The following is a 15336-nucleotide window of genomic DNA, read 5'->3' on the forward strand; positions in this document are numbered from 1 at the left end:
GTTTCAAACATGGCTTTAGATAGAATCTTGAACCGTGGTTTCAAATAAGGGGTTATGGTGCAATGGAGGAAAGTGGGGACATCATAATATTTATTTATTTAATGTATAAAATTGATAATAATATTATATTATTATTATTATTAGATTTATACTTTTATAGCTTTCTTGATCGTTTGATATTACGTGATAAAAGTTTTGAATCAAACTATTGATTGTTTTGTAATTAATTTATTGATGAAAAACTTAAAAGTGCCTGTTATTATTTATTAATTAATGTTATAATTTGTTATTTTTATTGATATATTCAATTATTTTATGCTTTGCTTTAAATATATTTTTTTTTTTTATTAAAAAGTGTATGCTGTTAGGTCCACAATTAAAGCGTTTTGAGTTTAGATATTTGAATATAATCAAATCAAAGGCTCTAAGTAAGTTAATTAATTGGGTCAAAGTGGCTTATACATCTGTCTGGGAAAATGTAGGGACATCAAAATAATAGTAAAAAATCACTACTAATGAAAATTATGAAAATTGCCTGTAATGTGATGAGTTAAACTCAAATTCTGTCAATGGATGGATTCAGTGTCTATTATGTAACAATGGGCTCATTTTCTTTGTGCTGAGATCAAAGAAAAAGATTAAGAAACTATTTTACTGAATTTTGCTCCTAAAATTGTTTCTAAGTTTTATTACGTTTAAAAAGTTTCAATTTATATTTTTATTTCTTTTAAGTTAGTTAAATTATACATTAAAGTATATTAATATTTTTTATATAAATAATTTGTTGTGTTTATCAAATTAATTAAAATATATGAAGCTTAATTTAATTTTTATATGTTCTCACTTTGCTTCATAATATTTTCGTAATGAATGCATAATCAATTACCACAACCTAAAGATTGTATGAACAAAATTTGAAAGGAAAAATTAGAGTTTTAAATGAATTACAGTCCTTAAGTTTAGACATTATCTAAAATCATTTTTTTTGAAGAGTACCTATTTAAATAATAAAGATTAGAGAATAAAAATAGTTTTTTTTTTTTATTATTCAACTTCATTAATATTAGAAAATTTAACATTAACTGACAAAAATGTTGATGCATTTATAATATTTCTAAACGGCTGTAAAAAAATTCTTGCAAAGAAAAGTAATAAGAAGTCTTTTATTAAAATTAAAATTTTTTAACAAAGAAAAAAAACTAAGAAAATATAAATAGCTTAAAATTATTTTAAATATTTTGTAAATTTAACTGTGTAGATATAGGAAATTACAATTTAAGTAATGGTGGAATGTTTTAAGTTTTGACGATAAATATATTTTAAATCATAATTATTTTTGTATTATTATTATTTAGTTATTACACCTATACTTTTGAATTTTTGCAATTACCAATATCATTTAAAAGCTCATTATTAATAAATGTAGCTTAATATATATATTTTTTAATTCTAGTAAGACAAACTAATGAGTACACAAATTATAATAAATTCTCAAGTCTTGTTAAATACTGTTGCGCAGTGTGCTTATAAAATACATTTTAAAATTTTAAATCTCTATAAATTTCTTAAAATGGCCTATATCCTACAATATTTGAAAATTATCAATTATCTGATATGATAAATTTTTTTTTAATTCCATCTAAATAATAACAATGCTTTTGTCTAAAAGAAGGAATTGAGTAAATATTGCCAGTTTTCAGAATTTTGAAAATTAATTTGAATTTTTTACTTTTTTTTCCCAATGGTTCAACTAATCCAATTTTCTATTAGAAACTACCCTTTAAATTGATGATTGAAATATTACATATTGGCTATTATTTCTTTTAAAGGAAATGATAGGTATAAAACTACACCATTTCATAAAACTGCATTGGTTTCACAGAATTACTCCTCTCTCTCTCCTCATTTCTAAAACAAAAAAAATTTTTTTTAATAAACACAATTTTTCACAAATATTGGTTTACACAGGAATGTTATTTGAAAGCAATGAAAGAAGCTGTGGTAGCATATTCATTACATGATGTATATGCAAAACATAATAAATTACCGATACTAGATACTCCATTGCGAAAAGAACTTCGAAAAGATAGTGCGTTATGGAAGAAGTCAATGGGACGTGCTGCGTCATTCCTTCGAGATAATTTGCACCAAGCTAATCCTTTGATAGCTGAAATGATCAAAATTTGGCACAAGAATTTTGAGTATGTCTGTATAAAATATATTATTATATAACTGGTTAAAGATTTAACATTGTTATTTTTTTTTTTTTTGTTATTGAAAAGAAAGAAAGGCTTTAATATCCAAGGTTATTAGCTTGTTTGGAATGTTTTGAAAATCTGGGTAGTTTTGGATGATGTGTTGAACTGTTAAGTCTTCTTGACATTTATTCTATATAATCTTTATTAATTAAGAATGCTTGTGTTAAAAATCATTATCAAATTCTTGGTCTGGTTAAAGTGATTTTTTGTTTATTTAAATTTTGAGAAATGTGCCACTTGTTGGTGCCATTTTTTATCTTTTTTAATTTGTTGGATAATGGGACAGAATATAGTGTTTACTGTTTATAATAGCTGTTTATTAGCAATTAATATTGAAGAATCACTAATGTTTAATTGTTTAATATCTCATTTAGTTGTTAGATCAAAAGAGTGATGAAACATTTTTAAATGCATACAATAGGTACGCTAAAGTATACTTATAATTAAGATTAAGATGTTTATGACCTTAAAATTACTAAAAAATGCATGCAAATATGCCCTAAAAAAAAAAAATTAAATATGTCTTTTTAAAATTAGTTTATTTTACTAATCCAAAATGTATTTTTAATTAATTTACATTTATTTTTATTATTTTAAACTTAAATACAAATTTAATATATACAAGATTTTTGAAATTAAAAATATAGGTACTTAAATATAATTTTGTTTTTACTCAAATAAATTTGTGTAGTCGAGCAGTATTGGAACATTTAATGTTTGGCATTTTTAGTGAAAATAAAACGTATATACTAAAATAATTCAATAACACTGCCTGTGGCGCACCATACACTAAACTAAAGATTTTATAATGTAAGTCATTATGTCCTATTGGTATCACCACACTATCGCGATCATCGTTTATAAACATGGTTGTATTGATTAATAAACATAGAGTTATAGTGAAGATAAATAAGTTATAAAGATAAGTTAATAGTATAAAGTATAAGTTTTTCTCTTAAGTTGTTATACCAACAATGCCTACCTAATGGGTTCATATTATATTTAAGTTATTTTTTGGCGATATATGAATTTATTTACAATTTTTTTTTCAAAATATGCATTTATTCATAAAAATGCCTAAAATGCAAAAATATGCTAACTAAAAATGAATGCATTTGATTCTATGTCATACAAAATGAATTTCTTACGGAGTTTGAAATGTGTACAACTAAAAAAAAAAAAGTCATAAACATCCTAACCCTATTTATAATATAAAATTATAGACTAAGTAAAAATATCAACATATTTTTTTCAAAACAAATTTACTTAATGTTACTTACATCATTTTAAATAAATTTATATTTATTATTAACAGGCCAACCCAAGTATTTGATTATGCAGAAATGGCGGCCAGAGGTATTTTGAAATACACTTTACCCGATTATATGAAACATGTACGAAAATGTATTGCTGATGCCAGTGTTTTTATGAGGATTAAATGGTTCGATAGTGTACAACAACTATTCCAACAAGTACCTAACTATCAATTCTTAAGTTGTTTTTATGTCAGTATTTTATACAGGGTCGTATTTAGGGGGGGGGCAACCGGGGGCTGTTGCTCCAGGCGGCTGATTATGAGGGGGCGGCTAAATATTTTATGTATAGATAATAAATAATTACATTATATTATAATGGAGCATTTTTTTTTTGTTGCCCCAGGGAGAAAAATTTCCAAATACGGCCCTGATTTTATATATATGAATACATTTTTCAGAATATGTTATTCTTTTTAAAATATTTATAGACCCACTATTTTAATATTATTACACATAAATTTTATTTTATTTTTATTATTGTAAATTTTTAAAATTAACTTTTTATACATAATATTAAATAGTAAATACAAAATAAATGTTGGATTTTAGTTATTATTTGCTTAATGTATAACTTGTAAATGTATTATTTTGATGGTCAGTGAAAGTAATTTATATTATTAATTTAAATAATTTTTATTAACTAGGTAACATCAATTACTCATACTAAATGATACATACTGAATATTACATACATTTTTTTTTCTAGACCAAACTTAGCCGTTTCATTCCTAAGAAAGATAATATTAAAAAGCAAACTTCGTTTTTCAATTGTGTTGCATATATTATGAAAGTAAAATATCAAGAGTATGTGTACAAAATAATGGAAGAATTTACCAATGTTATGTGCAACCCTAAAGTATAGAACCATCTATTTTAGTTTTATATATATATATATGGTTAACTATTTTATTAATTTTTAATTTAGACTAACCCTGGATTTGTAACAGATCTAATATACAGAAATTCGATGTTACAATTTTATCCCACTTACAGAAAAATTCGTGATTTTATTATGTCTATTTATGAACAAATTAGGGATATGGTTATGAATTTGGAACGACTTGAGCATAGATTATATAAGGATTATCCATATACTAACAAAATTTTACAAGTATTTTTAAATATAAAAACATTTTAGGTACATTTTTAACCATATTATGTTCCTTAAAATATAGGTTAATATAGATATGAATGTTGTAAATAAACATCGTACAAAATTAACTTTAGTTTTGGATGATTATTGGGTATTGCCAGAATTAGTTGTACATGATTTAGATGAACATCTTTATTTAATTAATGGACAAGCTCAATACGAAATCGATAAATTTCTATCTACTGAACATACAATTGAAGAGTATAAGAAATATGTTATTAAGTATCATACAATTTCTTTAGATATTCCAGTCGATGTAAGTACAGAAATAGAAGTTGGAATCTTTGAAGTACATCGTAATGATACAATAAAGGCTTTATGTAAGCAAGCAGAAAAATTGAAAAATATGATAGTTAGTCAAATGACAAGCACTTATTTAGCAATAGGAAAAAAGTAATTTTAATAATATCTATTATTTGTATTTATGAATTTATGATTCTGAGCAAATAAAGCAATGTATTTGTTTTTTATATCATACATTTTTGTCTATAATCTTTTGGGCAGAAAGAGTGTTTTAAAATTGCAAATACTTAGTGTGATTAATTGGACATTTTATTATTGTCTTAGAGGTTAGTTGTTTCCTTTTAGCTCAGAATTCTTTTTGAGTATCATGATAATTTATTTTTACATAATTATTATGTGTGAATATATTATTTTTTTTAAATTTAATACAAAATATTGTTTGTAATATTTGAGTTAAATATGATTACATTATTTTAGATTAAATGAAGAATATGCAACTTTACAAACTGTAGCTCTTACACCACCCAAAAATACTAGAGAGCTAGTGAATTTAAAAAAATATATAAAGGAAGTAAAAAATAATATAATTCCTGAGATGGAAGAACGGGCTAAAGTGGTGCTATCTTATGAATTATTTTTATCAGATTACACTCTATTGACGGGTGTAGAATTAAAGCAAAATGGAAAAACTTTTCAGTGGGTAGAACTTATTAATTTTGTTTTTGCGGAAAATACAAAAATGATTGAACAGAAAACAAAACAATTACAAGACTTCTTATTAAATCGTATCTATAAATTTAAAATTGAACTGGAAAATTATCAAAATCAAGTTGCCGAATTCAAACAATTTGGAAACGTAGAACTGTTATCTGTATACTTAGACAAGGCAAATAGTCTAGATAATAAGTTGAGTAGTGCTTTAAGTACTATCGATGGATTTAATGAAGAAGAAAAACATTTTGGATGGAAAGAAAGTTCATATCCTCTACGGAAAACAGTTTAGTTACTTATATGTTCATTTGTAAATAGTTGTCTAATGAAATTTTGTAATTAAGGTGGCAGAAGCTTTAGCTCCATATAAAAAACTTTATGATAATTGCTCAGAGTTTTTAGAGAACTATGATAAATGGATGAATGCTAAAATATGTACTTATGATCCAGAACAAATTGAACAAGATGTCACTATGTATTACCGTAACATTGTAAAATTAGAACGTACTTTTGTGGATTGTCCTGCACCTTTAGCAATTGCTATAGCGGTAATTAAAAATATTTTCTTAATTTTTCAATAAACTACAACTCCTAGTGTATACAAAAAATACATTTAAAATAGGTAAAACAATCTGTTGAAGCATTTAAAGAACATATTGCAGTAGTTCTGACGTTGGGAAATTTAGGTTTAAAAGATCGCCATTGGGAAAAAATTTCTGAAATAATTGGGTTTCCCTTGCATCCAAATCAAAATCTTACATTAGCAAAAATTATGGATTATAACTTGGATGAATTTGTTCCAAAATTTGAAGTAGTCAGCGATGGTGCATCCAAAGAAACAGCTTTAGAAAAAAAATTGCATGCAATGGAAGAAGAATGGAAAGACTTGAACTTTACTCTAATGACACATCGGTTAATTTATTTATTTTTGATTATGGTTGTATTCAACAAATATTACTAACAATATTTTATACTTTTAGAGATTCGGGTACTCATATATTATCCGGTGTAGATGATGTGCAACTGCTGCTTGATGATCATATACTAAAAACTACAACCATGAAAAATTCACCATTCATAAAACCATTTGAAGAGAATATCAAGTAAACTTTTTTTTTTTAATAAATATTGATGAGTTACCTACTTATTTAACAAAATATTTTATTTTATTATTTATTTCCTTTTTAATTAGAAATTGGGAATCAAAATTACATCTCTTAAATGATATATTAGATTACTGGATTAAAGTCCAAATTACTTGGATGTATTTAGAGCCTATATTTTCTTCACCAGACATACAAACTCAAATGCCTGAAGAATCCAGGAGATTTAATGTTGTCGATAAAGTATTTATTTTTTTTAATAGTAATATATTTTATACATTTTTTAAATATTATAATTTTAGGTTTGGAGAGATATGATTAAAGAAGCACAAAAAATAAAAAAAGTTATATTGTCTATAAATATTGATAAAATTTTAGATAAATTAAAGAAAAGCAATAGCTTGTTAGAGTTGATTCAAAAAGGTCTTAATGATTATTTAGAAAAGAAACGATTATATTTTCCAAGATTTTTTTTCTTATCTAATGATGAACTTCTTGAAATCCTATCTGAAACTAAAGATCCAACAAGAGTGCAACCACATTTAAAAAAATGTTTCGAAGGAATTGCCAAGTTAAAATTTACTATTGATCAAGATGTTATCAGCATGATATCTAGTGAAGAAGAAATTGTCCATTTATCAATGGTTGTGGACACTGCAAGAGCTAGAGGTCAAGTTGAAAAATGGCTCGTAGATCTAGAAATATCTATGAAATTAACTGTACGCGAAGTAATCGAAAAAGCATTAATTGCATATAAAAATACTGTAAGGCAAGAATGGGTCATTCAGTGGCCTGGACAAGCTGTCTTAGCTATTTCTTGCACACATTGGACATCTGAAGTTACACAAGCTATTTTACGCTATCCTCGAGGTTTACCTCGATATTTGATAAAGTGCAATGATCAAATAGACAAAATAGTTAAATTAGTTCGAGGCGTTTTATCTGTACAAACTCGTTTAACTTTAGGTTAGATTTTTAATTAAATAAATAAGAGAATACAACATTTATTTTATTTTTATTAAAGGAGCTTTAGTTGTAATGGATGTTCACGCAAAAGATGTCGTAGAAGATATGGCTAGAAAAGATGTTCATAAGACAAATGATTTTAATTGGCTTTGTCAACTACGCTATTATTGGATAGTAAGAATGCATCAATTTAACAAAATATATTTATAAATAATAGTAAATATTTTAGGAAGACAATTTGGATGCATTTATGATTAACGCTTCTTTAAGATATGGTTACGAATATCTTGGTAATTCTCCAAGATTAGTAATTACTCCACTTACTGATCGTTGTTATCGTACTTTATTTTGTGCTTTACAATTAAATTTGGGAGGTGCTCCTGAAGGACCGGCAGGTACTGGAAAAACAGAGACCACTAAAGATTTAGCAAAAGCAGTATCCAAACAATGTGTGGTATTTAATTGTTCAGATAGCATGGATTACATTGGTTTAGGAAAGTTTTTTAAAGTAAGATGAAGAAATATAGAATACAATAGAAATTTCAATAAGATGAACAAATTTTATGATTTTTATTTCATTTAGGGTTTGTTGTCTTGTGGTGCCTGGGCATGTTTTGATGAATTCAATCGTATTGAATTAGAAGTTCTATCGGTTGTTGCTCAACAAATACTAACCATTCAACGTGGCATACAAGCAGATCTATCCAGAATATATTTTGAAGGTTCTTCGTTAATATTAGATAAAACTTGTGCTGTATTTATTACAATGAATCCTGGATATGCTGGACGTTCAGAATTGCCTGATAATCTAAAAGTAGGTACCAAATTATATAAATTGGTTGAGTTATGAATAGGTAATTTTTTCATTTTTAAATGACTTATTTTTAATTATATAAAATTATTTTATAAAGGCATTATTTCGTCCAGTAGCTATGATGGTACCAGATTATGCACTTATATCTGAAATTGTCTTATATTCTCAAGGATTTAATTTAGCTCGATCGTTATCCGTGAAAATAGTGGCAACTTATAAACTGTGCTCTGAACAACTTTCATCACAGAACCATTATGACTATGGTTAGTAAAATCAATAGAATACAGTTCATTAAATTTTTAAAATAAATTTTTATTGCAGGAATGAGAGCTGTGAAAACAGTTTTAACTGCAGCTGGTAATTTAAAATTAAAGTATCCAGAAGAAGATGAAAATATACTTATTTTACGTTCTATCAATGATGTCAACTTACCAAAATTTCTTGGACACGATATTCCTCTTTTTAAAGTAAAAAAAATGTAGTTTAAGTGTGCAGACTGCAAATTGATTATTTTATAATAAAATATATGGTATAATATATTGGATGATTCTTTTATCGAAGACTGAGCAAAAACTTAAAAATTATAATAATAAATAGTTTTTTTTTTTAATTTTGTTTTGTAACGACTTGAAATTATATATAAAAAATAAATATATCTTTAACCTCTATAAATATGTTAATAGTGTTCGAGAAAATTAGTGTTTTAAGATGATTCATCTTATATATACATATGATTTTCTTTAAATCTTTAAGATTCAGTTATTTTAACTATATTTAAATAGTTATTATGCATAGATTAGAATAATTTAATGTTAAAATTGTATATGATAAAACAGTTCTTTTTTAACTATACAGGTTTAAAAGTTATGAAAATTATAGTTACTATTTATTTTCAGGGATTAGTATCAGATTTATTCCCCGGTATTGTATTACCACAACCAGATTATGAAATATTGAATATATGTATTGAAGAATCGTGTACAAAATTAAATCTACAGTGTACATCATACTTCTTAGAGAAAATACAACAAATTTATGAAATGATGATTGTAAGGCATGGTTTTATGATAGTAGGACTGCCATTTAGTGGCAAAACCTCGGCATATAGGGTACTTGCTGGTGCATTAGCAATTATTGAAGAAAAGGTAATTCAGCAAAATTTTAATTATGTATACAATTACCCTTTTTTAAATATTTTAAACCACAAAAATATAATATAGTAATATTCAGTACTTATAAAATTAGTTATCAAGATAATACTATGCCATAATTAATAATTCCAAATTTCTCATTATGCTGTTTTACGTAGATAAAATAATCAAGTAGCTTATAACCTATATAGATATCTTCTTCACAATTTTAATACCGTTGCCTATAATCTATAAATAGCTTTTAATATTGACTATATTAGATTAACAATTTTATTTTATTATTAGAAATTAATGGATGAACATAAAGTTGAAATTATGGTTATTAATCCAAAGTCAATAACTTTGGGTCAGTTGTATGGTCAATTTGATATGATATCGCATGAGTGGTTTGATGGTATTATAGCTGTTGGATTCAGACAATTTGCTTCATCTGAAAACTTGAATAGAAAATGGCTATTGTTTGATGGTCCAGTTGATGCAATATGGATTGAAAGTATGAATACAGTACTCGATGATAATAAAAAACTTTGCCTTATATCAGGTGAAATCATTCAACTTGCTAGTACGACTAATTTAATATTTGAACCTATGGATTTAGATGTAGCATCTCCGGCAACGGTAAACATTTTTATAAAACAAATTAAATTTGTTAAGTTTTAATTGTTCTCAAAAAATACCATTAAAATTATTTTTCAAATAGGTATCTAGATGCGGAATGATTTTAATGGAACCATCTGCATTAGGTTGGGAATGTTTAGTGCAATCTTGGATTAGACAATTATCATCACACATAACTTCTCATTACAAACAAATGTTGCAATCACTTATTTTGAGATTTAGTTATCCAATTTTATACTTTATAAGACGATGCAATATTACAGTAATATATACAAAAAATAATTATCATTTGTAGTTTATGTCATAATTTTTATTTAGGAAGTTTTTCCCTCCAATGATTCAAATCTTATTAAATCATTAACAAATATTTGTGAAACATTTATGGATTTATTTAATAATGAAGAACACATGAAGACCGTTTCACAATCTGATCTTAGAGCTCAACTTGAAGTAATTTTAAATTATATTATCTTAAATGGTTTGTTTAAATAGAAAAATTATATTTTCAGGGTATATTTTTTTTTTCATGTGTTTGGTCAATGGGAGCCACTCTTGATGCACAAAGTCGAGCTAAATTTAATATTTTGTTTCGCGCGTTATTGGAAAACAAATTTCCTAATAAAGTTACCCGATCTTTCAAACTACCTATTGAATTATGTTCTTCTCCAAAAAAATCTTACATCAATTGTCCACCTAAAGAATATTCAGTCTTCGATTATAGATATATTCTAGAAGGTCAAGGAAAAGGAGAGTGGAAATTGTGGTCAGATTATGTAACAGAAGCACCACCTATACCTCAAGGTATACCTTTCAATGATATTTTAGTACCAACAATTGATGTAATTAGACATCAAGTGATTATGTCAATGTTGATTGCACATCATTTACCAATGATGACTGTAGGAAAAACTGGAACTGGAAAATCAACATATACTATGGTAATAAATAAATTAAAAAATGTATTATATTCTTTAATATTGTTTATAATATATATTATTATATTATTATTTCAGAATTACTTATTCAAAAAAATTGATAAAACTATGTACCAGTCATCATTTATTAATTTCTCAGCACATACATCAGCTAATTTAACACAAGATATAATTATGAATAAGCTAATCAAAAGAAGACGAGGGATATTTGGTCCTCCAGTCGGTACAAAATGTATTATCTTTATTGATGATATTAGCATGCCTCAAAAAGAATATTATGGAGCTCAGCCACCCATTGAACTTTTAAGGCAATTCTTAGATAAATTTCCATGGTATGATCGTAATGAGCTTGTGCCAATGACCCTTCAAGATGTATTATTAATTTGTGCTATGGGTCCACCGTCGACAGGAAATTCAGTCTCTCCAAGGTTTAGTCGACATTTTAATGTTTTTGTTATTAATGAATTTGATGATTCTACAATGGTATCAATATTTAGTAAAATACTATTATGGCATTTAGATACAAGGTTTGGAAGTTTAAAATATCTATAAAAATAGAAAACTAAATGACTAAAGCTGTTACATACAATCTTTTATTTTTTATATTTAGAGGTTTTAGCAGAGAGTTTGATTCATGTATGCATCAATTAGTTAATTCAACATTGGAACTACATAAAAAAAGTATCATTCATCTACTTCCAACACCTTCTAAATCGCATTATTTATTCAATTTGAGAGATTTTTCAAAAGTTATACAGGTTTAATATTTTAACTATCTATTAATAAAAATAACTTGAGATAAATGACAAGAATATTATTTTAAGGGAGTTATGTTTTCTGTTCCTGAAACTATTGAAGATGCTATTGCTATGAAAAGACTCTGGATTCATGAGATTCTTAGGGTATATTATGATCGTTTGGTAGATGACTCCGATTGTTTGTGGTTTTTTAATAATCTAAGTGCAGTTAGTAAAGATATTTTAAATGAAAATATTAATGATATATTCAGTCATTTAATTAATGGACCAAATGAAACTGTAAATTTAATTTGAAATTAATCACTAAATGTATAATTGAAAATAAAACTAAAATATATTTTTAAATTATAGATTAGTCAAAACGAATTACGACAGTTAATTTACTGTGATTTTTCCAATCCCAAAGCTGATACTAGAAATTATATGGAAGTACACAATTTAAATAATCTTCGATTAATCGTTGAAGGATACTTAAATGAATTTAATAATATGAGCAAAAAACCCATGCATCTAGTTTTATTTAGATTTGCTATTGAACATCTTTCAAGAATTTGTCGAATTCTCAAGCAACCTCGAGGACATGCTTTACTAGTTGGTTTGGGAGGATCAGGCCGACAGTCATTAACAAGGCTCGCTGCTCATATATCAGAATATGATTTGTTTCAGGTTCAACAATTTTAATTTTTTTTTTTTTTTTGATAATATGTATGTTGAAATTTAGGTACAAATGACACGTTTGTATGGAACTCTTGAATGGCAAGAAGATTTGAAAATCATACTTGGGCGTGCAGTATCTAGTTTAGACCAGCATGTTGTATTTTTATTCAACGACTCCGAGGTAAATTGTATTTACATTATTTGTTTTATTTATTAAGGTGGAAATTAATAAAAATCATAATTTTAATAACAATATTAAGATAAATAAGATAATGGAATAATGAATACCTATAATAATATAGTAATGCTTACTTATGAGTAATTGAAGATTAAGAAATGTGTGACATGGCAATTACGCCCGTCCTCAGTAGTGTGAAGATATAAATGAGATAGTGAGATGCTTAGAAACTGAATAAACACTAACAAAGATGTCTGGAGCATCAATCGAATAATTTTTAATAAGAACTTAATGAAGTTTAGTTCAGAATCCTTTGAATGAAAATAGAGGTTTAACCTTTTTAGAACTTTAGGGTAATTTGGTACATAGCAATCGCAAGTACATAGTACTGCTGAGTGCTGATTCTCACATTTTCCAGCCACCATAACCAGGGGCAGACAACGTAACCTGTTGACTTTCGTCTTTCCTACCTAATACTACTTAGTACTATACTGTGAGAGGCGTACGATACGGTGGAAAAGGCCTCGCTCTTCGTTTTGTTACACGGTGCTGAATCAACACCGACTGCTGAATACAACAGCTGATCCGATCAAGGCCGTAACTGAGGGGAGGGTGTAGGGAGTCAAGATCCCCTCCCCCAAAATTTTTAAAAGTAGTAGTGACTATAGTTTATTGACTATAAAATGTCAGTATCGGTGTTTCCGAATAGTGTGCGAAAATCATTATCTAGGTCGAGTTGCGTGCGTAGTTTTTTCACGATTGATTGACTGAGCCTAATTGCATGCGGGATTAGTCGAATGACTAACCAAGTTAGTTCGGTCAGATTAAAAAAAATTGAAAATGCAGTATGAATTTAATAAAAAATGTACTTTATTACACAAAATACATATTATAAACTAATAAATAGATTAATTAATTTTTTTCAAATTATAATGAGTTACAATAGGTACTTCGTACTTATTTGTATAGGTAAGATATTTTTAATAGGTGTTGTTAAATTATTTAAACGTTTGTTATATAACGAATTAACTTATTTAAAATTTTCATCAAATGTTTATTTTATCATTTTCTAGACAAAATAATTAATAATACGTGATAATTAAATTTTTTCTGTTTTTATATTTTTATTTTTTATAGTACCTATGTATAGGTACCACAGACTATGATATATCTTAGTCCGTGATAGGTACTTATATTATAGTTATTTACTCATATCAATCATATCTAATCGTCATTTAGGTACTTATCTATCCAGCTATCCTCATTCCTTGGAGAAAACCCTAGATACAGTATATTGAATTTACTAGTTATATTTACAATAGTAGTTATAGTACTTTTATGGCTTAATAATATGTGCATTATGTGCTAGTTAGCGAAAACTGGTCGTCTACTCAAACTTTTACGTATACGCACGCAATTCGGAAAATACTCGCATGCAACTACGCTGTCACAAAAAAATTGCGCGCGCAATTCGGATGCAGCCGTCAGTATCTAAAATAAAAAAAAAATTGGACCTCTCCACCCTAAATTATTTTTCAGTTGCGACCGTTAGATTTTTTTTATGACACATAGTGCCACATAATGACAATTTACGCAATGGTTTAACTGTCATTTACTATGAATATTTTTTATAATTCACACATCAGTATAAAATATGATAACTATGTGTTATTTTTTTCATTTTTGTAAATTCATAAATATAACACCACACCGTGGTCGGTATATGGATACACTACAAAAGATATAGTCCACGTTAAGTTGGTATGGTTGTAATCCGGTCACGGCATGGTGTTATATTGGCGAAATGTCGAAATAACACAAAAGAAAACCTGGCAAGGTATATAATATAATGAAGTAGGTATATTATATTATTTAATTAAATAGGTATTCATAATTAATATATATTTAATGGTAACGTGAACTGAGTCTCCATCTTAAATTTCCTATACTTAGTATAATTTTCAAAATATTTTGACTCTTTTTGAGTTATAAATAAACATTTGAAATTTCTTATTTTTCATTTTTTATTTTATACATTTTGATAAAATATTTTTCACTTTTTAGCATTTAATTTAAAAATATAATACAATGGTCATAAGTAGTAAATTAACTAGTATCAAAAATACATAATTACTATGTTTTTATAGCCGTTTATTTCTAAAATTTAACGAAATTCGTGAAAACTAAAAAATGTTCAAGTTATTTAAAAACATAATACAAGATTCCTCATAATTTCCCTCTATTTTTTTTATGAGCGTTTGAAGTTAATACAACATTGAATATTCACCATATTATTAATATTTTGTTGTAATTCAAAAACAAATTATCTAGGTCTTACATTGTAAATACTCGGAATTTTCATCAAATGTTTGCATAATCATAATTATTCTATACGATAAAAGTGTTTGATATATAATTATTGAATTATTTGAATTCAAATTAAACACATCCAAAAATAGTAACCCACTCTGAACC

The 15336-nt window shown here is 26.4% G+C and overlaps 1 protein-coding gene across 1 annotated transcript in view; it reads left to right on the top strand.

Annotated features, from left to right (window-relative positions):
- Nucleotides 1–362: 362 nt before the first annotated feature.
- Nucleotides 363–15336, top strand: part of LOC113552780 (dynein heavy chain 7, axonemal-like) — a 30868-nt gene continuing 15894 nt past the window's right edge. Inside the window, exons 1-27 of the mRNA XM_026955705.1 lie at nt 363–428; nt 1969–2201; nt 3574–3730; nt 4281–4430; nt 4500–4685; nt 4750–5120; nt 5448–5967; nt 6026–6229; nt 6304–6593; nt 6662–6784; nt 6874–7027; nt 7087–7750; nt 7809–7924; nt 7980–8258; nt 8334–8564; nt 8662–8827; nt 8886–9031; nt 9461–9709; nt 10001–10333; nt 10416–10595; nt 10652–10783; nt 10843–11271; nt 11347–11795; nt 11879–12026; nt 12093–12305; nt 12378–12692; nt 12748–12864. Of these exons, the coding sequence (XP_026811506.1) occupies nt 1987–2201; nt 3574–3730; nt 4281–4430; nt 4500–4685; nt 4750–5120; nt 5448–5967; nt 6026–6229; nt 6304–6593; nt 6662–6784; nt 6874–7027; nt 7087–7750; nt 7809–7924; nt 7980–8258; nt 8334–8564; nt 8662–8827; nt 8886–9031; nt 9461–9709; nt 10001–10333; nt 10416–10595; nt 10652–10783; nt 10843–11271; nt 11347–11795; nt 11879–12026; nt 12093–12305; nt 12378–12692; nt 12748–12864 (6537 nt within the window). The 5' untranslated portion in view covers nt 363–428; nt 1969–1986. The remainder of the gene's footprint in view (nt 429–1968; nt 2202–3573; nt 3731–4280; nt 4431–4499; nt 4686–4749; nt 5121–5447; nt 5968–6025; nt 6230–6303; nt 6594–6661; nt 6785–6873; nt 7028–7086; nt 7751–7808; nt 7925–7979; nt 8259–8333; nt 8565–8661; nt 8828–8885; nt 9032–9460; nt 9710–10000; nt 10334–10415; nt 10596–10651; nt 10784–10842; nt 11272–11346; nt 11796–11878; nt 12027–12092; nt 12306–12377; nt 12693–12747; nt 12865–15336) is intronic.

This window comes from Rhopalosiphum maidis, chromosome 2 (genome assembly GCF_003676215.2).
Source record: "Rhopalosiphum maidis isolate BTI-1 chromosome 2, ASM367621v3, whole genome shotgun sequence".
In the NCBI taxonomy this organism is placed as follows: domain Eukaryota; kingdom Metazoa; phylum Arthropoda; class Insecta; order Hemiptera; family Aphididae; genus Rhopalosiphum; species Rhopalosiphum maidis.